This window comes from Diadema antillarum, unplaced genomic scaffold (genome assembly GCF_040938485.1).
Source record: "Diadema antillarum isolate AM-2024a unplaced genomic scaffold, OU_Dant_1.0 seq00000089_RagTag, whole genome shotgun sequence".
Lineage (NCBI taxonomy): Eukaryota > Metazoa > Echinodermata > Echinoidea > Diadematoida > Diadematidae > Diadema > Diadema antillarum.
The window spans coordinates 2,017,296-2,042,549 of NW_027271179.1; the positions used below are offsets into that span (position 1 = coordinate 2,017,296).

General features: G+C 39.7%; 1 protein-coding gene across 2 annotated transcripts in view; it reads right to left on the reverse strand.

The window, feature by feature from the left end:
- The window catches only part of LOC139726555 (uncharacterized), a 38,892-nt gene extending 17,741 nt beyond the window's left edge, over positions 1-21,151 (reverse strand). The window contains exons 1-2 of one of the 2 annotated variants that reach the window (XR_011710709.1): positions 20,571-21,151; positions 15,505-19,319 (exon numbers count right to left, since the gene is read on the reverse strand). Coding sequence is in view for 1 of the 2 variants with exons in the window: in XM_071637547.1 (XP_071493648.1) it covers positions 15,768-19,319; positions 20,571-20,651 (3,633 nt within the window). In the remaining variant the exon portion in view is untranslated. Of the gene's footprint in view, positions 1-15,095; positions 19,320-20,570 lie in introns of those variants that run through there. The other variant, XM_071637547.1, reaches the window with a different exon arrangement.
- Positions 21,152-25,254: the final 4,103 nt, after the last annotated feature.

Sequence of the window (25,254 nt, forward strand, 5' to 3'; positions counted from 1 at the left end):
CAACGAAGCCGAACATAAACTAAAGCATTCTCGATATCGTGTTGTAGGGCTATGGCTATGAGAGGACCATTTGAGAAACATGTTTTGATGTGGACAGGCAGGCTGTGGCCCTCGGTTATATACCGAGAAAAATCCTGAAGCCAGATGCAATCCCGACCATATATTTGCTTGTATGAGTTATAAAACAGAAACACCTCGAGCATCGACTTCGAAGAGAACCGAGGAAAGGAAGCGTAGAGAGGTAAGGAAAGTAGCTAGCTATGTTTCATTTACGGTACGCGGTGGGGCTGCAGCCGGGGTTGGACTGCAGCACAGTGCCACTGAGCTAGCTGCTGCCAGTGCCGACTGGACGTGCACGGCAAAGTGGAGCGAAATCATATTCCTGCGGCCCCCTGATTTTACCCTGCCCGGTAGAAGTCATATTCGTTTGATATCTGAGTACTTACAGAAATATCGAGATACAAACAATATTTTCTTTGAAGAATTCGACTCTCTAATGCACAGGTAATCTTCAGTTTGAACGCCAAACTCAGCTAGACGGAGTACTGTGTACATAGTATGGTAAGAATTCGCGCGCGAGAGTGGTTTGTACGCAAAGTAGTATGCAACATGGACAGAAGCTAGAAAAGAACCGTGCCTATTTGATATCAAGTACATAGTAGGCCTATATTTGATTTCAAAATATACATAAATTTATGTTTACTATATTAATTTACATGAATTATATATAACTAAGCTTGAAACATTTTGTTTAAAATAATAACATCACATACTTTCACATTTTATGATAAAATTACAACTGATTACTTGAACACTTAAATTGGTTTTTAGAGGCAGTGCTGTCAACTTGGTGATTAGGGCATCAATGACGTAGCATCTTTTTGCAGGTTCTTACACGATCGCTTGCAGGAATTATTTATCAAAAATCGCCTACGGAGACAGTTCTCAATTTAAACGCGTATAAACTGGTGAAAGGTTATATTTTTTACTCTTCTTAATTATCAGTACAGTGAAAATCTCAGGACTGCCTCCCTTTAAAAGGTGTCAATCAGGGGCAACCAATATCTGATCACCCCCTCCCTGCATATTACACGTACTTAACTCATCCTCGAGTGATTCATTTCACGTCTCATTTATATTTTTTGTTACGTTGAGGTGAGCTCCTTGGGGACAATAACATCAACAAAACCTTACATCAAAGTAGTTTGAATCTCTTATTGAATAAAACGAAATGAAGTTTTTCTTGGTAGATTGCCATCGTACTAGCCAGTTTACACATCAGGCGCTGTCAAAGACATTTAACCCGTTCTATTTAAGAAATAGACTTTGTACATTAGTCTAAAAAATTAGACTGATTTTGCTATGAATAGGTGCTCAAGAAATGGGAAAATCAGTCTACAAATAATCAAAATTTTAAATCCCAATCTGAAATCGTGGTGCAAGGTTCAGCATAAACAAAATGGAATCAACAAATTTATCCTTCATTTCTTTCAGAATTGCATCAGTCATAGCTGGATATGTCAATGTTGGTCTTCTGCCAAACCTGCTGAGCTGCCAAGGTTCGGCTTTTGACGGCTTTAGACGAACCTGCCAAGCTGCCCAGGTTCGGCTTTTGACGAACCTGCCGAGCTGCCCAGGTTTGGCTTTTGACGAACCTGCCAAGCTGCCCAGGTTCGGCTTTTGACGAACCTGCCGGGCTGCCAAGGTTCGTTTTTGACGAACCTGCCGAGCTGCCCAGGTTTGGCTTTTGACGAATCTGCTGAGCTGCCAAGGTTGGGCTTTTGACGAACCTGCCGAGCTGCCCAGGTTTGGCTTTTGACGAACCTGCCGAGCTGGCAAGGTTCAGCTTTTTACGAACCTTCCGAGCTGGCAAGGTTCGGCTTTTGACGAACCTGCCGAGCTGCCCAGGTTCGGCTTTTGATGATCCTGCCGAGCTGCCAAGGTTCGGCTTTTGACGAACCTGCCGAGCTGGCAAGGTTCGGCTCTTGACGAACCTGCCAAAGCTGGCAAGGTTCGGCTTTTGACGGCTTTAGACGAACCTGCCGAGCTGCCCAGGTTCAGCTTTTGATGAACCTGCCGAGCTGCCCAGGTTCGGCTTTTGACGAACCTGCCAAGCTGCCCAGGTTCGGCTTTTGACGAACCTGCCGAACAGGTCAATGGGGACCGAGTGCTTTCAAAATAAACCAGTGGGTCATACAGTAGTGCAAGGACATTATAGGAGGGCAGTGAGGAGTGGGGAGAAGTACACAATTTGGGGTCTATCATCTTCCTGCAAATGATTGTCTTTAGAATAACTAGTATCTCAGAATGATAAGTGGAAAAAAGTAGATGAAATGGCAGTTTCAAAGAAAAATACTGAGCTGACGTGATGAATATACCTACTGGCTGGTTATCTACTGGGGATAAGACAGTGGTCAAGGCCAATCACCTTTCTGTGTTTTAAGTGGTCTTTGTCCTTGTAGCAGAACAAGGAGGTAATATATCTCTTTGAGTTGAAGAAGCCTTCAATCATCTTTCTTAATAGTTTATCTACCTACTAACCTTCTAAGAAGCAGTTTGTGCAATAAAAGGATACAGTGCTTTGTGTCAGTGGGTGATTGCATGCTTTCAAAGTATGCACTTTTATAATATGGTGTGTAGGATTAGGGTTTGATAGGAGATCAGTTGGAAGTTTGGAGATAGAAGGGGAGAAAAGATGAAGATTAGATGAAAGAAAGCAAGGAATAACATGACAGGGAGAGGAAAAGTGGGAAAATATAAAAAGATAGAATTCAAAATAATGAGAGACAGAGCGACATATATAAAAGGATGAAAATCAATGATAGTACAGCATACTATGCATAGAGATCTTATGCATTATCTTGCCTGGCTCTACAAGATGAAAATATAGAATAAAATCTTCTCAATTAGATGGAGGACTACTTGTCTAGTATTTTGAATAATTCTGCTAAAAATGGTATCATTGAGGACTATTCACTATTCTGAAAAGAACTAGTGCCATTGAGCTGAAATCAGAATCAGAATCAGATAAGAATGAGAAAGTAACTTGAAAGGAGACATTATAAATTCTTGAGTACAAGAATACAAATAAGAAAAGCAGAATTGTAAAAGAAGAAAAAAGTTAGGAAAAATGGAAATCAATGATGGAACATCAACAAATTAACAAAGAAGGGGCCATACTAAACAAATAGCCCTCAAATTGGCAATTCCTCGAATAAAAGATCTTGTGAAAAGGTTATGGCAACATTGTCAAATGTGTATTGATGACAATCCACATGAAGCAGATAAAAGATATTAATTACAAGCTATATGTGACCCCTACTGTGGACAAATCTGTAATGCTCATAACGCTTGTAATGTAATGTCTATAAAACCACAATTATGGCTCTAGAAGGCATGTTTCATCTGTTTCACTAAATCTTAGAACTGTACATGAGCTGACAAGCTGTACACGTTTAATAATTTTATTCATCATGAAAGAAGCCTATGTGCCTTCTCTTATCTTGAATTCTTCTTTCATGGGAGTTTTATTGTACATTTGAAAGTCGCATGTGATACATTCACCGTGTACACATGTCAAGATAAAATTATTATTGAATTCTACATGTTTCACCATGAAGCTTTCTCCTTCTAAATGTAGTACAGAGATGTTTTTGATTTTCTTAAAGTTAAATAATACTGCCTTTGATCAATGACATCAGAATTGTAAACCTTCAGTTTGTGTTGTTGTTTTTTTATCAAAGGCATAATGATATGTAAGTGATCTGTTGCCTCATTAAAAAGGTATAAAATAAAAGCTATGGTAAATTTGTGCCCTGTCATTTGTAGGATGGAAAGAAAGCTGTACTATAGGAAGCGTAATGATGCAAAGAGGAACCAGAAAAAAAAGTTCCTGAGTCGAATCGTAGACGGCATGGATCAGTCCAAAACCAATCTACCTAAATTTGTGGGAGATAAAGCTATAAAGGTAAGTGTGAATCATTGCTGCGTTGTTTCTATGATTTATACAGTCTTCCAGTGCTTAACATAAAGAGTGTGGAATTGTACCTCCTTTGATAAACCAGGGAGGTGGATCTTCCACCTCCCTGGATAAACAGAAAAAGGAAAAGTAGAAATTACGCGGTGCGGAATATATGTCCCCGCCGGAAGTAGCATTTAGTAGCAAAATGTACAATATAGGCGCGATAGCGGCAACATCTTTTGCGAACGATCGCTGATACTAGTATTCCACTTATATTTCGCGCATTGTTCGTATTTTTCCCCGTTTCTCATATTTTAAAGGGATGAATTGTACTGTACAAATGCTTGTGAGGATTGTATCGAGTTTACATTTTTCATGTCATTGTGACTATGTGCACGTGTGTGCAGTGTCGGAAGGTCGGTGCCAGTGCAGTGGCCGTGCCGGCCGCGTATATTATGCGTGTCTGTAGCTAGCTGCCAGGGTCCCCATCCCCCTGGTCTATCAGCTGTCTGCACGCATGCAAGAACACATTCGAATGTGTAGAGGCTCAAACACTGCTCTGTTAACGTTGCATCTGACGGCGATGTATTGTTCTATTTTGAAGAGAAAATGAATGCGCTTTTCCAGCAAATGTAGAATTATTAAATGGGTGTATCTACAAAATAAATAACTTTTCCACGGATTCTGGTTTGTCTCGTATTTCTGCGGGATACTTTTCTTTACGATGTAAATTCACGGACACGGCCGTGAGTCGTATCACCTGTAGTGTGATACAATCAATTCATCATCCAAATGATGAGTGATTATCAAATGTCTTTTTGGAATATGAAGAAACATCTTTAAATGTTTAATGCTATAATGCCATATCAGTATCATTTTGACATCCATCTGCAATTGTACCAGCCAGTTTCCAGTTGAATGTGCTACAATTGTACTGTGAAGAGATGCAGATACAATATACCAGCTGTGTGGACACAAAAAGTCACAAACACAATGATAAAGCAGTGTTTTGAATATCATGGAATTTATTTAAGTCGTACATTTGTTGATAGAATGTTTTATACCTGTTTCAATTAATAGCACAATACATCAGAATTGCAAGTACACTGGTATCAGAAATGCCATTACAACACTAAATACCAGTATTAAGATGGTCATTTTCCCTTGACATCTGTAGTGGAAAGAAAAAGCAAATGTATTTCTGCATTCATGAAGTTTCATTTCAAGTATGGTATACATAGCGACGATACATGTATATCTATTTGGTTGAAAATGCACAGAGTGCAGGCAAGACATACACTTGGGACCTGGTCTCTCAAAGCACAGCTACCAGAGTGATATTTCATTTCATAAATTGGATATAGAAAATAGTAAAGCCCTCTCTCGTTACCTTTCTCAGAATTACCGGACGAGAAACACATATTACTTTCATTTTGACAATCCTCGAAAAAATAGTAAGATATCAAATAGTAAGGACCTCCCTCATCGCCTTGCTCAAAAAACCCGGACGAGAAACTACTTTCTTTTTTTACTTGGCCTAAAAAGATCAAGGTCAAAGGTCAAAGAAGTCAAAGGTGAAAATTCTGTGTAGAAGTTTTGAAGCCCTCACCTAGTGCCATCACATAAAGCAAACGGAATCGAAATCGGGTTAGAAATGGCGAAGGAGTAGCATTTGGTAGCAAAATGTACAATACAGGTCAAAAATCAAGGTCAAAGGTCAAAGAAGTCAAAGGTCAAAATTCTGTGTAGAAGTTTTGAAGCCCCCACCTAGTGCCATCACATAAAGCAAACGGAATCAAAATCGGGTAAGAAATGGCGAAGGAGTAGCATTTTGTAGCCAATGTACAATATAGGTCAAAAATCAAGGTCAAAGGTCAAAATTCTGTGTAGAAGTTTTGAAGCCCTCACCTAGTACCATCACATAAAGCAAACGGAATCAAAATCGGGTTAGAAATGGCGAAGGAGTAGCATTTTGAAGCAAAATGTACAATATAGGTCAAAGGTCAAGGTCAAAGGTCAAAACTGAAATTCTGTGTAGAAGTTTCAAAGCTCCCATGTAGTGCTATCATATAAAGCAAACAGAATCAAAATCGGGTTAGAAATGGCGAAGGAGTAGCAAAGTGAACATTTTGATCACACACGGACGCACAGACAGACGGACGGACGGACGGACACACAGACACACACATGTACGGAGCCCGTTTCATAGTCCCCTGCTCGAACTCATTCGGCGGGGACAAACAAAAGGTATTCAGAAAGAGCCATCATCTACAGTCTGATTTTCCAAGAAGTTATAAGAGAAGACTCTATCTGGAAGGGGTCCATTTTACTTTGTGAGGCAGAAAGTGCACTAAACAGCATTAAGGAGTACTGTAATCAGAGGTCTTAGAATTAAAACACCAATCAGCCAGCTCCTTTACTTTTAAAGGGACTGTACATACAGTACTGGTTGAGGTGGGGATTCATGTTTTGAACATTCCTAAGTGAGATAATGAGAAACCTCTTAAGAAATATGAAAGAGTAAATAATTTTAAGAAGGATTCAACGTTTATTTGATGAAAATCGGTTTTCAAATGGGTGAGATATCCAAAAAAGTGATAATAATAAAAGGTGACAGGCCACGCTTTTTATTAGGGTATCTTTGTTCTGCTTGTTTTTTGGATATCTCAGCCATTTCAAAACCTATTTTCATCAAATAAACTTTTGATACCCCTTAGAATTGCATGCTCTTTGACATCTCTTAGAGTGGTTTCTGAATATCTCGCAAAACGTTAAAAGCTAAATCCTCACCTCAACCAGAACTGTACACACCCTTCAACAGCACAATTTGTCAATTTGTAATCCCGAAGTAAAAAGCTCCCTAACCTGTATCATGGGGGAGCAAATTCCCGCCTATCGGCCCTTCCTCACCCCTCCTGCTGCAGTTCCACCTTTGTAGGAGAACTCACTCAGAGCCATGCAGTTGAGAAACACTGGCATCTTTGCATGCAGTTGATATATAGTGTATTGGAAGACCATAGTGGGGATATCATGAATGTATGATTGTGGTCAGGGAGCCAGTGAGTTCACAGCCCTGTGATGGTTATGTTGTTTGTTTGCTTGCCTCCCTGTGCCACCTTCCATTGACCACCAGTGAAGGGCACTTGTCCAGGAGAGCATTTTCCACCTCCCTGATCAGTGTGTAAACAGGATGCAGCATGAGACTCCAACCACTGCATTTTCTGGGAAGCTAGTGGCCAGAAGAGTTGGTATCACACCAGATAAGCAGCTTGCAGGTTCCATGCTATTATTTTTGTACAACAACCACAGAACAATAAATCGTAGCTGTTTGGAATGCTACAAATGCTTTGTAGAGAGTCATATGTAATGCTTGTACAAAGTATCGACCCCACATTTATGGAAGAAATTGTTACATTCTTGGAACATGTCACGGGAATCAATCACACAGACATCTGATTATTTCTATTGTTGTCTTCTTCACACCAGGAAATCAAAACCCGCAGACTCCTCTCTTCATGGTGTCAAATCCCAGTCTTCCTCAAAGTGTCTACTTAATATGGTCTTTACAAACACTAATCTTTCTTCACACAATCTTCCAGTGGTCCTGAGCTGCCCTCCATAAAGAGGATCCAAGGTTAATACAATGTTAACAGGGAATTACACATGGAAAGGCTAGGCTACAACAATGGGACATATAATGTAAGAACAGCTGAAGAGGTGACATCACCTTCCTAAACTGCCAGGAAAGGATAAACGAATCTGAATTAAGCAAAAGGCACAATAAAGGTGACAATTATTGCTGTTTCATTGACCAACGTTCAAATTAGGCCTTAAATCAATAAACATCATTGTGTCTTTGATCTTAAAAGACAAGTCTACCTTAATTACATGTGGATTGAGTGATTGCAACAATATTAGTAGAACACATTAAGTGAAAGTTTGGGGAATATCCAACACTCCGTTCAAAAATAATGAACTTTTAAAGTATCTGTGCAATCACTGCTGGATGACAAGACTACTATAGTGTATAATGTCACATGTGTAGGATGATTATAAGCAAAGTGAAAAGAGAATTTCACAAAACTTTACTTTTTGAGTAAAGTGCACATTCTTTGACTTGTCACAGATATGAGGGTAATATCATTCCCCCCTGCCTTCTGAAAGAGAAAATAGTCAAGTGTTCTTTTGTTATGCATGAAAAGTAAAAATATGTTGAATTTTCTTTATACTTTCTTTACATCGTTGTACACATGTGACATCACAAGCTAAAGTAGTCTTTTCATCCAGCTATGACTAAGCAGTAACTTCAAAAATTGATAACTTTTGAACGGATTGTTGGATTTTCCTCAAACTCTCATTGAATTGTTCAACTTCTACTAATATTGCTGCAATCACTCAACCTACATGTCTATGAAGGTGATCCGAACTTGTCCTTTAACAGGTTTAGGCTTTTATACTTCTCAGTGTATATTAGACTGCTTCCAATAGCCAGTTGTTGATAGCAGGACACTGAACTTGACTATCAGCTAGCTAGAGCTGGACAAGTCATTGTTCTATATAACGATGTTATTGATAAAGGTACTTTAATGTGAAAAATTTCATCCAGACTTAAAACAAGTTTTGAAAGTTCATACAGCTGAATATAAATTGTGACTGCGTGACACACATTTAGGACGGAAAGACACCCATTTATGCTGATAAAAGTGGGCGGACAACGCTTATGTAACTAAAATCTGCAAGCTGATCACCCAACAGATATATGATTATAGGATAAAATGCCCTAAAAAACAGCACTCAGCAGTCACATGAAGATTTAAAATACATGCAGCTACAAGAAGCATTTTGAGAAAGTCTGTCACCAGCCTTGTCAACAAACTCTAGACTTTCGCTTCATACAAACTTTTGACTCATACAAACTTTTGAAACCAGGTTCATTTCTTGATATTCATGACATGCATGCTTGCTATAAGTGTCAAACAACTTTATTACAATAATTAGTTAACCAAATTTGCTGACATATACATGGTATATCAAGAATTAGTTCACAAATTGAGAAAACATAATGTTTCTTGCATGAAAAAAGAAATGAATATTTTCCCTTCTATGTGTCTTTTTTTTTAAAACAGGGTATCAATGAGACAGAACTCCTCAAAACACATGTCTCTGGTGTTATCCTTCATGAACAACAAGAGAATTTGACTTTTAGATATTGGGCAACACAGCTATGATTCAAATCTTACCATCAATATCCTGCTGAAAGTACTTACCCAAGTGTTAAAGGTAAGTTTTTCATTTGCATCAAAGCAAAAAGTATTATAGGCATTAGTAAAGTAATTTCTGCTATTCCGCATGATGCATACCGGTCTTAAGACGTCTTGGACTCGGACAGTTCCATTCTTTGTAGTTTTTAGTAGTAATTACATTCAGCAAGTACTTTCAACTATTTCTAAAAAGAATTTTATGTTGAAAGGAAACGCATTTAACCCCTGTCTCCATACGATGACTGATTGCCTACATCACAATGTATAGATTCCTTTTAACAACAGATAACCAATTACTGTCATGGTTATGATATCTCGCATTAAAGGACAAGTTCACCTTCATAGACATGTGGGTTGAGTGAATGCAGCAATATTAGTAGAGCACATCATTGAGAGTTTGAGGAAAATCGGACAATCCATTCAAAAGTTATGAATTTTTGAAGTTTCTGCTCACTCAAGGCTGGATGAGAAGACTACTATAGCTTGTGATGTCAATGATATGAGTACAATGATATAAAGAAAGAATGAAGAAATTTCAACACATTTTCACTTTTCTCACATAACAAAAGAACACTTGACTTCTCTCTTTCAGAAGGCAGGGGGAATAATATTACCCTTAACATATGTCAGTAACAAGTCGAAGAAATGTGCACTTTATTCAAAAAGTTCAGTTTTGTGAAATTCTCTTTTTATTTTCTTTATATAATTGTACGCATATGACATCATACACTGTAGTAATCTTCTCATCTAGCAGTGACTACACAGATACTTTAAAAACTTTTGAACGGATAGTCCAATTTTCCCCAAACTTTCACTGATGTGTTCTACTAATATTGCTGCATTTACTTAATCCACATATGAAGGTGGACTTGTCCTTTAAAAACACAAAGCAATTTCAATTACATTACAATACTGTTCAATTTTGGAAGGAATAATAATCAGTCAGCTCATTTGACATCTCTTTGTCATATGTAAACCTTTATGTACGTGCACTGCCTGCCTCCCATTCTAAAAATGTGATGCAATTCTATTCTGTTGAGATCAAAGGAACCAAAATTGTTGTCGAGCAAAATTTAGGCAGACAATGACACTATTGATACTGCAAAATATGTGTATTATTTCTTCCAAAATGTAACAATGTTAAATTCAATAAGGCAATAAGAAAGAACAATGGACTGGTGTGTGAAAATGAAATATCCCAATTCAATGTCATACAGTATAAAGTAAAAAGATAAACACAGTTGTAGGTACATTAAAACTTACACAACATTTAAAGAAAACTAGAAATGTCGCTATGGTGACTGATGCCTCCGCCATAATGCATGATTCTCCTAATAGGTGTATAGTACAATGTCTTCACAATGTGTGATGACAGTTTCACATAACTGGCAAAATATTGATATGACAGGTTTGTCAGAAATGTCTTGATCTGTTCACTTTCCTCAAACTAGGTTTGCTATAATTGTCTAAGAGTGCAGGTACACATATTTGGGGAATTGAGGATTTTTACTTGACTTCTGACCGACCCTGTTATAAGTTTATGCATTGAGTAATTTTCAAGGTATGAAGAAAGAGTGTAATTACAGTACAAAGTAGATGTTTTTTCATTTAAGCCTGACCTTTGACCCTTAACCTTTGACCTTTGACCTTCTGGCTGGAAATTTCCTGGAGAATCTCCATTAGGTAATACATGTATATATTAAGTTTTAAAACTAATAATGCAAGCACTGCATTATATAATAGTATATGAGGGAAACAGTAAAATTTTGAGGAGTTGACCTTGACCTTTGACCCCTGACTATTGACCCATGACCCCTTAATTCCCTAGATAATCCGTGCCAGTCAGTACATACATATGTACCAAGTTCCATGAAGATACATTGAACCATTTGCGAGAAAAGTGAAATTGCAACATTTTCACCTAACCTTTGACCTTTTGACCTTTGACCTTATGACATGAAACTCTCTGGAGAATCTTTACGCAGTAGTACATGTCTACACTAAGTTTCAATAAAATACCTTTGGGCAGTGCATAGATATGGGGGAAATAGCAACATTTTTAGCATTTGACCATCACCTTTTGACCTTTGACCTCTTGCCAATGTCACTAAAATCTATCAACTAATTGCCCCATCATACATCATCCTTGGACCAAGTTTGGTGAAAGCTGCTTCATCCAGTTTTGAGTGATCATGAATACAGATAAATTTTAGGATTTGACCTTGATCTTTGACCTTTGACCTCTGTCCGATTTCACTAAAAAACTAATCATGTAATTGTCCCATCATACATCATCCTCAGACAAAGTTTGGTGAAATTTGCTCGATCCAGTCTTGAGTTATCGCGTAAACGGATACAATTTCATGATTTGACCTTGACCTTTGCCCTTTGGCCGATTTCACCCAAAATCTAATAAAGTGATTGCCCCATCATACTTTATACTTGGACCAAGTTTGGTAAAATTTCAGTTAATATTTCTCAGTTATCGCGTAAACGAATGCGGAGGGACGGGCGGACGTACGGACGGATGGTCAACCCGAAAACATAATGCCACCGGCACCACTTCGTGGCGGAGGCATAAAAATGTAGTAGAAGACTTGACGGGTCTTTAAATGTACTTTGAAGGGTAACGTTTACAGATAGGCCCTGATCATCATGTAGTAATCACACTGCAGTTTAGAGATAGAAAAGGATACATGTCCTAGTACAATGCACATTGGTGAAGATTCCAGAAAGAAGGTAAAATTTGAAGAGGCCTCATATGAGCAACAAAGAAGATAACTCAAGAGAGGAAGAGAAAGATGAAGGTGTTGAAGTATGTGAAAATCTATCTTTATATCCTTGAAAATGAGAGTACAGATTTATTATGGAAATTTGTCTGAATAGTTCGTACAATGTACATGCTAGGGATGACAGGAATGGTTCATCCTCAATTATTTGAAAATATACTTGGCATTTTATACTATCATAGCTAGCTCAAGTACACTATCGACAATACAATCGGATGAAATAAGTGCTATACTACATGACCGTAATAATGAGCCTTTTACAATCCAGTGTGAGGTCAGACAGTTCACACTACTGGTGTGCTTCCTATGCAATCACAGCAGATCCACTCCCCATATAATAGTCAAGAGGCATTTGATCCTAATTCTGCATAAACTTGGCCCTCTAAAGAGGTGTGGACAATGTAGGCAGTTTAAGAAGTACATGTGTGATCACCAAACTGGAGATTTGAAAAGTCAAACAAAGCTTAAGAAAACAAACACCTCTGTGTGGCTGCTAAACAGGAAACACCTTACTATCTGTGTGTTTTACTTTCCCAAGAGTTTGTGTTTAAGTTTTTAAATCATATTTTTTGTTTATATTCTTCCTTATAGGGTCATGTCACCAGACAGAAGCAACAACAGCATTAAGACTTTGACAGCACTCTGCAGGATTCAGAATGGCATTCATCTCCCTGAAATTCAACATAAATAGGCATATATGCATACAATTACAATTAGTAATGTACTCCTGTGTGCACTGGATGAGATTGCTTCTGCTATTGCCATAGAAGAATGTGCTTGCCTGTACAGCTAGCAAATGGTGCTCTAAATACATTTGAACCAAATGTAATCAATAATATTTGTTTTGTTTTGTTTTGCTTTGTTTTGTTTTGTTTTTTGTTTTGTTTTGTGTGTGTGGTTTTTTTTTTTTTTTTTTGGGGGGGGGGGGGGCAGCCCAAAATTAATATTGCAATGTTTTGTGTATTTTGTTTGTGTGTGTGTGTGTGTTTGTGTGTAACAGGTGTCTAAGATGATTTAGCCTGAAATTTTGGTGGCCAAAAAAGGAAATGAGTACTGGCCCAAAATAAGACCAACAAAACAATCTGTTTTCTATGATAGAGCTTGCCTGCTTTGGGAACAGAACTTTTTTCTTTTAAATTGATGGTCCACAATTAATCAACCTAAAACCAGGCTACTGGGCCACAGTTAATTTTTGACCCTGCATACTGCATATCGACCTGGAAGCAAGAGTATATTATCCTAACTTGGTTAAAAACTTTTGAGTGCCTTTTTCTATTTCAGTGTTGAGTAATGTTATCCACAGAGAATAACTTCACCACTCAAAACTCAAAGCGAAAAAATACAGTCCAAGGCTCTTCTTTTCTTAACAATCATGCACTCAATTTTTTCAGTACTCTTTTTGTACTGGAAATCAATTAAAGTGTGCCTATCGCTTGACACAGTAAATTGGCAGAGTCTATCTATTCAGTGTATGTTGCTCCACATATTAGAAGCTTCAGTTACACTGCATGCTTAATACAGCCATGTAGACTGTGTCTGTGTGTGTGTGAAAGACAATATTATGAGCCCTTTTGTCTCCATCAATAACATTTTTTTTTCAGCAATTAATTAAGACCATTTCTGAAAGACATTGAAGAGCATAGAGCATGTAGTTGGCCTATTCCTTGCTGAATTGAGTAGTCTTTTAATACAATTGATCATACAAATTTGATTCATAAATGAAGTGGGTATAGTATATGTATCACAGGCACGGCTCTTCTCTGATTTGAAAACTATTGAATTACTTGCAATTTCAGGTCTGGAATTCGTTTCAAACAATTAAAAGTGCAGCATATCCCACGTGAAAATGTCTGGACACCCATTACTATTTTTTATGCAAACTACATTACAATTCTTCGCAATAATTTTTGTTTCATTTCCTTTGCTGATGACACTTCTCACACAAAGCTGGGAAGGTTCAGCAAAAGCCAAACCTGTGCAACTAGGCAAGTTTGTCAAAAGCCGAACCTTGGAAGCTCGGCAGGTTCGTCAAAAGCCGAACCTCGGCAGCTCGGCAAGTTCATCAAAAGCCGAACCGCGTCACCTCGGCAGGTTCATCAAAAGCCGAACCTTGCCAGCTCGGCAGGTTTGTCGAAAGCCGAACCTTGCCAGCTCGGCAGGTTCGTTTTCGTTGAAAGCCGAACCTTGGCAGCTCGGCAGGTTTGTCAAAAGCCGAACCTTCGCAGCTCAGTAGGTTCGTCAAAAGCCGAACCTTGCCAGTTCGGCAGGTTCGTCAAAAGCCGAACCATGGCAGCTCGGCAGGTTTGTCGAAAGCCGAACCTTGCCAGCTCGGCAGGTTCATCAAAAGCCGAACCTTGCCAGCTCGGCAGGTTGGTTGAAAGCCGCACCTTGGCAGCTCGGCAGGTTCGTCAAAAGCCGAACCTTCGCAGCTCAGCAGGTTCGTCAAAAGCCGAACCTTGCAAGCTCGGCAGGTTTGTCGAAAACCGAACCTTGCCAGCTCGGCAGGTTCGTTGAAAGCCGAACCTTGCCAGCTCGGCAGGTTCGTCAAAAGCCGAACCTTGCCAGCTCAGTAGGTTCGTCAAAAGCCGAACTTTGTGCAGCTTGGCAGGTTCGTAAAAAGCCGAACCTGGGCAGCTCGGCAGGTTCGTTTTCGTTGAAAGCCAAACCTCGGCAGCTCGGCAGGTTCGTCAAAAGCCGAACCTTGGCAGCTCGGCAGGTTTCGTCAAAAGCCGAACCTGTGCAGCTCGGCATGTTCGTCAAAAGCTGAACCTGTGCAGCTCGGCAGGTTCGTCAAAAGCCGAACCCTGGCAGCTCGGCAGGTTTGTCAAAAGCCGAACCTTGGCAGCTCAGCAGGTTCGTCAAAAGCCGAACCTTGCCAGCTCGGCAGGTTCGTCAAAAGCCGAACCTTGGCAGCTCAGCAGGTTTGGCAGAAGACCAACATACACATATCCAGCTATGACTGATGCAATTTTGAAAAAAATGGAGGATGAATTTGTTGATTCCATTTTGTTTATGCTGAACCCTGCAACACAATTTCAGATTAAGATTTAAAATTTCGATCATTTGTAGACTGATATTCCCATTTTTTGAGCACTTATTTTTAGCAAAATCAGTCTAATTTTTCAGACTAATGTAGAAAGTCTATTTCTTAAATAGAATGGGTTATTTGCATTATGAATGTACCAGACAAGAGTAACCTCTTGTGCTATGCAAGCCAAGTGTTCACAGTATACATGCAAATTAAGTGCAAATGTATCAAAAGAGAGCAGATTACTACAATGGGGCAGTTTAGTACCATGGATCAAATTGGGTACTATGGAGCTGACGGCATTGTTAAGTTATAGGCCCCGATTTCAACCAATCACAATCAAGGATTCATCAAATGAGGTACATAACTGATTACGGTGAGAACTTAACTATGTGATCAGTACATGACATAATAAATCCATATGAATAGTCACATATAGAAAAATTATAAATTTGTTATACCAACCTGCAAAGTGATTCACGCTGTTGTTGATGCCATTCATCAGAGGGTCTAATTAGCAAAATCGCACACATAATCTTGGTACACATCAAACTACTGCTTTAAGAACATAGGCATCTCTCTTTCAAAAGTCATTGCCGAGTTGTGTGGTGCCATTTCCGGGGCTGAAACTTGTGTGATCAGCTGCAACATTGTTCAAAGACACAAGGTACAGAAACATCAAACTATGACATTCACTGCTACAGCTGTATTTTGAACCACTGTGAGGCTCAGTAGATGTGGTGCTGAACAGATCTGTGAGGTTGTTCTTGACCTTGCTGTCCTTGGGGAGGCGGAGGTGGGGTTGGAGTTGGGTTAAGGTGCTGTAGTGGTTGGATAGTCGACATGAAGGGGCTTGCCTGCAGGTGTTGCCCTCCTTGGTTTGATGGTGCGAGGTACTGCCGGGGCTGTGGCAGGGAATGAGTTGCCTGGTGTACCGGCGCCAAGTGTTGGCTAGAGCCTGTGAGGCCATAAGGAGTTTGCAAATGTTGCCCGAGTGGCTGTGGTGGCATCACCCGATGACCAAGCTGAGATGCAAGATAGGAGGCAGCCATGCCTGTCTGTGGAGTGGGCACTGACCCTGTTAGTGTGAGGGCTTGGGAGGTCTGTGTGGATATAAGTGAGTGCTCTATCCCAGACAGAGGTTGTGAAAGTTGAAAGGGTGAGGCAGTGGGCCTTGGCATTAGTTGTGTCACAATGGTCCCAGAGGGTGTCATGCTAGGTTGCCTTGGGATGTACTCTCTCTCCTGCTGATTGGGCTGAGGTGTTGTAGAAGAAACTGTGAGTGTGGGTGGCATACTGGATATCAGCTGTGATGACAAGGAGACCAGGTCAGTCATGTTTGGAGCTGGTACATGGGGAAATACATGATGCTGAGGCCTTTGTTGCAGGGGTGAGGACAGGGGAAGCAGGGCTTCCTGTTGCATGTGGGTGGGTTCCGAAGCACTTACTCCAGCAGAAGTGAATGTAGCTGGTTGCATTGGCTGTATAAGACTTGCGCCAGAATTAATGAGCTGTGGTGGTGATGGCAAGCCAGACTGTGATGGCCCAATGGCTGCAACTCCTCCACTGGACAGAGGCATTGGTGTGCTGCTGCTAGTAGGTATCATGTACACAAGGGTGTTGGTGGATGCCGATGACACAGATGTCACTGATGTAATGACATAGGGGAGAGGATCAGTAACACAAGAGCTGTGTGCATTGACAGGTAATGTCTTGGTGAGCTGATGGTTTACTCCTTGATCAGCATCTACACTTTCTTGCTCAGCATTATTTGCTTGTACAGAGCCATGCTTGGCATGTGACCCCTTCTGTGAAGCAACTCCTCGAAGTTTCATTTGGAGCAGCGGGAGTTGGTTTGTGGCTTTTCGCTTTGGGCGCCGCCTCATATGTTGTACATGTATGTTGAGGGCGTCAGAAGGCATTTGGGATTTGCATTTCATCACGATGCTCGATAGTTCTTTCAGAATGTAGGGTAAGAGATCAGGTTGCACCTTGTCATTCTCGAGAAGAAAAAGTAATTGGTCATTAACATTGTATATCTTCCTCAAGTTAACACCAGATGTTTCATCATCTTCTAGTGGAACTGGGTCTGCATTGAACAAAATCCCAGGATCCCTGATCTCACCATCATTGACACCATCATTTCCAACATTTTCACCACCATCTAGAAGATTGTCAACGTCGTCATCATCATCATCAAAGCCATTGTGTTGGTTGATCTCCACAGTGCCTTGCTTTGGAGATAAGATCTGCTGTGCAGGTGGATGTCTTGGACTTCTCCTCAATCTCGGGGCTGTAAGCAAAGGAGGAGAATGGAGTAGAGGAGGGTGGGCATTTGAATCTGTCTCAACCAACTGCTGTCTGACCCTTTGCAAGAAAGGAATTTGCATTTCCCTGTGAACCCTGTGAATGTGACTGCACAGCCTTGATTCTTCACCGCATGTACAGGTGTACAGGTGTGGACACAACTCAGCACACTGCATATCCAAGCAGTTGGCACCGCACAACGACTCCCTGCAAACTTTTTTCACACGTTTGACATTCACCACAGCTGAGTTGAATTTGACCGTGTACACTTTTGACATCACTTTGATCACTCCATCTTCAGGAATATGCAAGGATTGTTCATGCTTTGAGCAGAGACTGGAGGACTGACATAGCAGAAGAGACTCTCGGCTGGTAGTCTCTTTTTCATCAACAGTTAAGAGAAAATTGACCAGGTCATAAATTTCATTTTCAAGATTCTTGTTTGAAAGGAATGCTCTCAGTGGCTTGTGGAATGTTTCATCATACAGTGATGTGTTGATCTGATCTGAAGAGTAGTTTCCATAGCAACTAGCCCAGACTGGGCATCTGTCTAGGTAAGAATCTTTGAAGTACTTGATGAAGGCTTTGGCTTTTAGGCGATACCTATTCACAAACTTGCTAGTCATGCTGGTAAACTGAGAGATCACAGGCTCTTCCATTAGCAGCACCAACGACACATAGAGTTCACGGCGGAGCTCCTTGTCCATTACAGTAGCATGGATTTGCTGGATCCAATCATTGTGGACATGCCACTTGCAGAGTATATGAGTCAAATCACTACCAAAGACAGCAGATATGATGTTGATGCAGCTGGCCGACTCATCTGTCATTATACCTGTCAAGGAAGATTTGTGGCATACTTCATTGATTGCTTGAAAGAAGTACAACAAAGCATTCTGATCATCTGGGCTACAGATAAGATGTGCCACTGGACAACCTCTGCCATGGTCATCTTGTGTGCAGACATTGACAAGAAGGTAATCTTCATATTGCACCGAATCAACACATAAAAACTTCATTTTTAATGCTTCTAAGATATGAAGTTGTTGCTTTGTCTGCAGGGCAATAACCATGGGACTATCATCGACAGTAAGATCATCACCTGTGAGATTACTGATAATGTACTGCCCACCATCTGGTTTATACATCATAACAGGGTTATGTCCATCAGTTCTATGCTTCTCAAGGAGTATGGCAAGGTTAGAAATACTGTCTAGACCTTCAGGATTCTTCTCTGCCCTCTTGAACATGTTCCTTCTCATCTGCTGTATGTGGTGCTTGGAGATGCTCTGCTGCCTCTTGAAAACTGTCAGATTCTCAATGTTGCTATGGTTCGGACGAGCAAGATCCTTTTGAATATCTTCCACTGTCACCCCGAATGCCAGTTTCAGCTTCAAATCATCACGTAATTTCTGTGGAAGGGGATGGAACTTGATGTCACTTGATAACAGTGGGTGTGAGTGGGATCTGTAATATGTGACCTTAACGTGTCCAGTTTTCAAGCACTTGGCTGTGATGATTCTTGCAGGGCATATCATGTCTGTCTTCACACAACCTTTCGACATCTTACGAGATGTCTTTCTTGCTGGACTTCCTTTGGCCTTGTGACTTCGGGAGCTTCCATTCCTCTGGCAAGCATATGTCTGATGAATGCAAAGGGAAGACTTGATTGCTCCCCTTTCTTTGGAAAAGTAGGCATAGTTTTGACTCTCCTCTCGCTCTTTCCAGGCAAAAAATTTGTCTTCACTTTCAAAGGACAACTCTGACTTCTGGGTGGACATACCATGTTCTTCTTCAAGGTGTTGTATCAATTTTGTTTTGTGGTAGAACTCTTGGTGACATCCAGGATGAATGCAGCATGTTCTGGCATTGCTGGTAGTCTCTACCTTGTGTATTTTGCGTAGGTGCCTCTGGAGGTTGGTCTTTTGTGTGAACAGGTGTTCACACTTATTGCAACAGTACTTGCCATCTTTCTGCAAATGCAACAAGCATACAAATGAAGCATTAAGTGCAGTCTTAATGTAATATTAGCTACCCCCTGCTTGTCCATGGAATACTGGAAATATCTACAGTTTGATGCCATATTCCATGAGGACAAAAGCCAACTTAATGGGTATGGCACCAGACTGCAGATACTTCCTTTACTTTGTATCAACATATAGAGGGCAACCATTATATCTCTCAGTGTAATCTCATTGGTAAATTTTCAATAAATTCATTTTTTCAATCCATTCATATGACAGAAACTTTGGTCTACCCATCACTTGTGCTTTCTTGTCTTTCTTTCAGTTTCATATAAAGTAACTGCTGCTTGCAGTGCTGCTAGCTAGTAGTTAATTGCAACGGTTCAAGTGCGTGCAGATATAATGGGCAAAAATGAACAACATCAATGGATGCAAAACATAAAATACAACAGGAGCAATGCCTCATTCACAAAATATAGGAAATATTCTGTGGGTGATTGACAAATAAGGTTACAGAATTTAAAAGATAAAGAGATTTGAATTACTTTGTGCTCATTTCGTAAATGCCTGCTGTGATTGTGAGGTTGAAAGGTCAATAAGAATTTATAATTTTCTAGTAATAAAACATCTGTTTCTCACCAGAAACTTCCCCAAATCCCTGAGGTAGGTCTACTTGCGTTCATTGATTCTGAAGCTAAATTGAGTCAAAATCTTCATGTATTACGATTCTGGGCTTGTTGCAGCTTTCTCTGTCCAATACATTGTCATGCTCGTGGCCAGTTACAGATGGGCAGCAGGGCAACACGCATCACTGCTTGTGTTGCAGCTGTGCTCTCCTACTGTAGCTGGATTGGCTACATGTAGCTAGAAGATGCTGAGCTTAATCTCATCTCTGTGCTGCAACAGTCATCAATCACTTTCATTGAGTCAGTCACATGACATTGTCTAAGAAAACTTCATCTAGTTCCTGATAATATATGAGAAACTAATTGTTTTTCCAGAGGATATACATGTACCATTTACAGAAGGCACTTTATAAACAAAGTGAAAAATCATAACATGTAAAAGACATGTCATGTAGACACTCTTTCAGCAGGTCTGTAAATGATGTAAGAAAAGAAGTCCATGGGGCAGCCTACTTGACCCAGATTTAAATATTACAAGTTAGTCATATTCAAAAAGAGAGTTATTGGTTATTCTTTTGGAAATTGTTCTCTATTTTGGTTATCCTCTTGTAACTGTGCAAAAGAGTGAATTTACCATATTGAAGTGTAGCCTGCTGGATGACAGAGAAGCCTCATCTGGGTCCATGGCTTGTGGTGTTCTCGTCATACGGTGCATGGCCTTTACAGAATATACACAAAAATATGACAAGATAATCAGTGCAATGACATGAAAATAAACACAGATGTCTCACCACCAGACTTTGTTGCAGAAAACTAAAATCACAAATTGATTCTAGGTACAGAATCACAAGATATTCAAAGTAAACTGGGCACTGCTGCATGTAAGTTGAAATCAAATGTAAGTCTCTGAATACTCAACTCTGATCCACTGTTACCAACTTCTATCAGATTTTCTGGCTTATGTATGATTAAATCCTTTTACGCAACTATGGACACACAATTTTTTTTTCTAACATACTCAAATGATTTCAGTAAGTCTACCATACATGTACCTTTTTAATATCATTTTGTTCTTTCTTTCTTTGCGCCTTTTCCCATTGCAGACCATATTTCCCCCGATTGATTCCTTCCTCTTGTCAGAGAGTCTCTTTTATACAGCCTTTTCCATCTACACATACACACACTTGTTAGGTGATACATGTACGCTGTCAGCGTATCACCTATTGTGATTGTCAAAGTCTGTCTTTTTAGGTGATACGCTATCAGCATATCACCTATTGTGATTGTCAAAATCTGTCTTTTTAGGTGATACGCTATCAGCGTATCACCTATTGTGATTGTCAAAATCTCTCTTTATTTCTTTTTATTAGGTGATACGCTTTTAGCGTATCACCTATTGTGTTTGTCAAAATGTTCCTTTCTTTCTTTTTATTCTTCTTTCTTTCTGGCACATTTTGTGTCGTGAATATCTCAACATTGACATGACGGAATAACATGACATTTTCAGTCAACATGTCTCATGACAATATCTAGCCACAATAAGGTTTTCATGACAGTAACATATCTATGACGTCATCTAGGCGCCATTTTGTGATTTTCGGACCATGTTACATGATCGATAATAACTTCATAACTAAAGGTCATTTCTGTATCATTTTCGTTGGACATAAAGTTCAGGTCACGCTCTATCTTACTTTTTAATGCTAATTACTTAGGACATCATTACGCGCGCATTAGCGCGCGTCAAAGTTTTTAAATGCTTAAAACGACTTCCCAATGGGAAATCTCGAAGTTTCAGACAATTTCGCGCTTTCGCGTCCGTCCGCGCATTTCCGCGCGCCGTGCGCATAAGCAACATGAAAATGCACATTTTTTGACAGATTTGGATTCCTGATACATTAAGTAACAATATCCATTGATTTCCGATCAATTTCGACCTATAACAAAGGAATGCGCTGGCGTCAAAGTTGAAATTTCGTGTGCGCGTCTATGTGGAAATATAGCGAAAAACATGTCTTTGTTTATTTCGCCATAGCTCTTTAAAACGTCAGGTGACCCTATGTTTTTATTGCATATTACAAAAGCATATGAATTGAAAATAACGTTTCAAGTATCAATATTTCCCTAAATACATTATGACGTCATCATATCATCATCTGAAATCAAAAAAGTGGAATTAATTTTTTTGAGGTACTGTTTCTTACATTCATTTGCTCGTATCTCTGTTGTTTAAGCTCAATATTATCCCAAATTCAGATATGTTGTACTTTGAACATTTGCCTTTTAAGTCCAAGTCATGGTTTTGACATTTGATGACGTCATCATACCTTAAATTGTGATTAAAGGCAAAGATGCAAAATCGGACAAGTTTACGTGTTATGTCTATGGGAGGTGATTTTTTTTAAAACCATGCATTGACTTGACAACGTTTAAGCACCTTTATCTCAGCTGATTTTGCTTCATTTCCTCTGAAACTTAAGTATGTTGTAGCTGAGACAATAAGCTTCAGTAATCATGCATTTTATTTTTTCAAATCTCATCGTCAGGTTGACAATTTCGCAGTTTAAAACTGAAAATGAGAATGGAATGTGGACAAAACGATTCCCGATTCATCTTTCACATACATAAGTTTACATTCCTCATATTTTCTCGCCGAGACGTATGGCCGAGTGGTTAAAGGCGACGTCTCAGAGACGTGAGGTTGCGGGTTCGAACCCCACAAGATCACGAAACAAAATACTCAGCTATTTTACTTTTTTTCTTCAATTTTGTATTACATATTCGTCCATGTAGAAATCACGTTCGTATATAAACGCACCTATACACACACACAGACACACAGACACACCGTATCCCTCTTTTTTGTGTTGGAGACCACATTGCTTCGACTGCTGCAAAATTTTGCAGGCTGACTTTGTCAAACCGATCATAGTATGTAATGACGACGACGGAGGTGTTGTACTTTGAACAATTGTCTTTCAAGACGATGTCATTGTTTTGTACTTTGATGACGTCATCACACTGAAAATTGTCATTAAAGGCAAGGTATCAAAACCAGCCGATTATAGGCTTTATGTCTACGGCGCGTATTTTTCCCAAGTTGCCAGATATGGCATAGCGACATCAGTCGTTACAAGGCCGCATTTCCGTCTAGCAATGCAATACATGTTCACGCGGCCACGATTGTTGAGTGGGCATTGACTTTTTCCCCCTGTAATATCTATACATTTCTTTTTTGCCTTACCATTTCCGGGGATGTCCCGTGGCCGAGTGGTTAGAGAAACGGTTTTGCATGCACGCTCAATATAACTTCAAGGTGCCTATATCACATTCTTTTCTTTGTCGATCACAGATGACCGACATCTGATGACCCCAAGCGTATCACCTAACTCGTCAGCGTGACGAGTTTCATATCTCGTTCTTCTTTCTTTCTGGACAATTTTGTGTCGTCAATATCTCAAGAATGACATTACGGAATAACATGACATTTTCAGGGAACATGTCTCATGACAATATCTAGCCACAATAAGGTTTTCATGACAGTAACATATCTATGACGTCATCTAGGCGCCATTTTGTGATTTTCGGACCATGTTACATGATCGATCATTAACTTCAGAACTAAAGGTCATTTCTGTATCATTTTCGGTGGACATAAAGTTCAGGTCACGCTCTATCTTACTTTGTAATGCTAATTACCTAGCACATCATTACGCGCGCGTACGCGCGCGTCAAACTTTTAAAAGGCTCAAAACAACTTTCCAATGGGAAATCTCGAAGTTTCAGACAATTTTAAGCGTTCCGCGCGTTCGCGTCCGTCCGCACATTTTCGCGCGTAGTGCACATAAGCAAAATGAAAATGCACATTTGTTGACAGATTTGGATTCCTGATACATTCAGTAACACTATCCATTGATTTCCGATCAATTTTGACCGGAGGAATGCGCTGGCGTCAAAGGAACGCTTAACAAAGGAATGCGCTGGCGTCAAAGTTGAAATTTCGTGTGCGCGTCTATGTGGAAATAAAGCGAAAAACATATCTTTGTTTATTTCGCCATAGCTCTTTAAAACGTCTGGTGACCCTATGTTTTTATTGCATATTACAAAAACATATGAATTGGAAATAACGTTTCAAGTATCAATATCTCCATAAATACATTATGACGTCATCATATCATCATCTGAAATCAAAAAAGTGGAATTAATTTTTTTAAGGTACTGTTTCTGACATTCATTTGCTCGTATCTCTGTTGATTAAGCTCAATATTATCCCAAATTCAGATATGTTGTACTTTGAACATTTGCCTGTTAAGTCCATGTCATAGTTTTGAAATTTGATGACATCATCATACTTTAAATTGTGATTAAAAGTAAAGACACAAAATCGGACATGTTTACGTGTTATGTCTATGGGAGGTGATTTTTTTTAGACCATGCATTGACTTGACAACGTTTAAGCACCTTTATCTCAGCTGATTTTGCTCCATTTCCTCTGAAACTTAAGTATGTTGTAGCTCAGACAATAAGCTGCAGTCATCATGCATTTTATATTTTCAAATCTCCTCATCAGGTCGACAATTTTGTAGTTAAAAACTGAAAATGAGAATGCAATCTGTACGGAACGATTGCCGATTGTTCTTTGCAACTGTATATTGGTCGAATCCACGCGGCCACTTGTGGGAAGTTGAATAGCGCCATCTCAGTCAACACTGTCACGACAGTATTATTATACATTTAAGTTTCGCATACGATCTCCAGGACAGCCATGTGGCGAAATCGCTTAGTGCGCTGGGTGTTCATAATGCCATACCGGAAGGCTAGAAGTTCGACTCCCGCAGGACTTTTCTCTTTCTTTCTTTTCTTTTCTTTTTTTTCGGCAGTTCACCTTTACTCCGATGTCATTTATCGTATCATTTTATCAAGTATACATAACCCATGAACACGGCTGCTCTATTTCCCTTGTTTTGTATTGGAGTTTGGAGATTGGGTTTGCTTCATTAATTTTGTCACACTTAATGTTGTAAATTGCCCCTTGTTACAGTGTCCCGCTTGCCACCTTCGTTTGCTCTTTCCTTTTCTCTTCATTGGTTCTTGTTATATTGTAACAGGATAGGTAGGAACATGTACGTTTAGATAACTGGCAGGAATGGGAGCTGAATTGATTAATTCTAGTCCAGGTGTATGGCGTCTCGCTCATCTCTTTGAAATTCCAGGTTGTTATTGTTTGACCCAATAACGCAGTTGTAGACAGGTTTTATGTTGCTATAGAGGTATCTTGTGCCACATGAATGGAAGGCATCACTGTTTAGAAGTAGTAA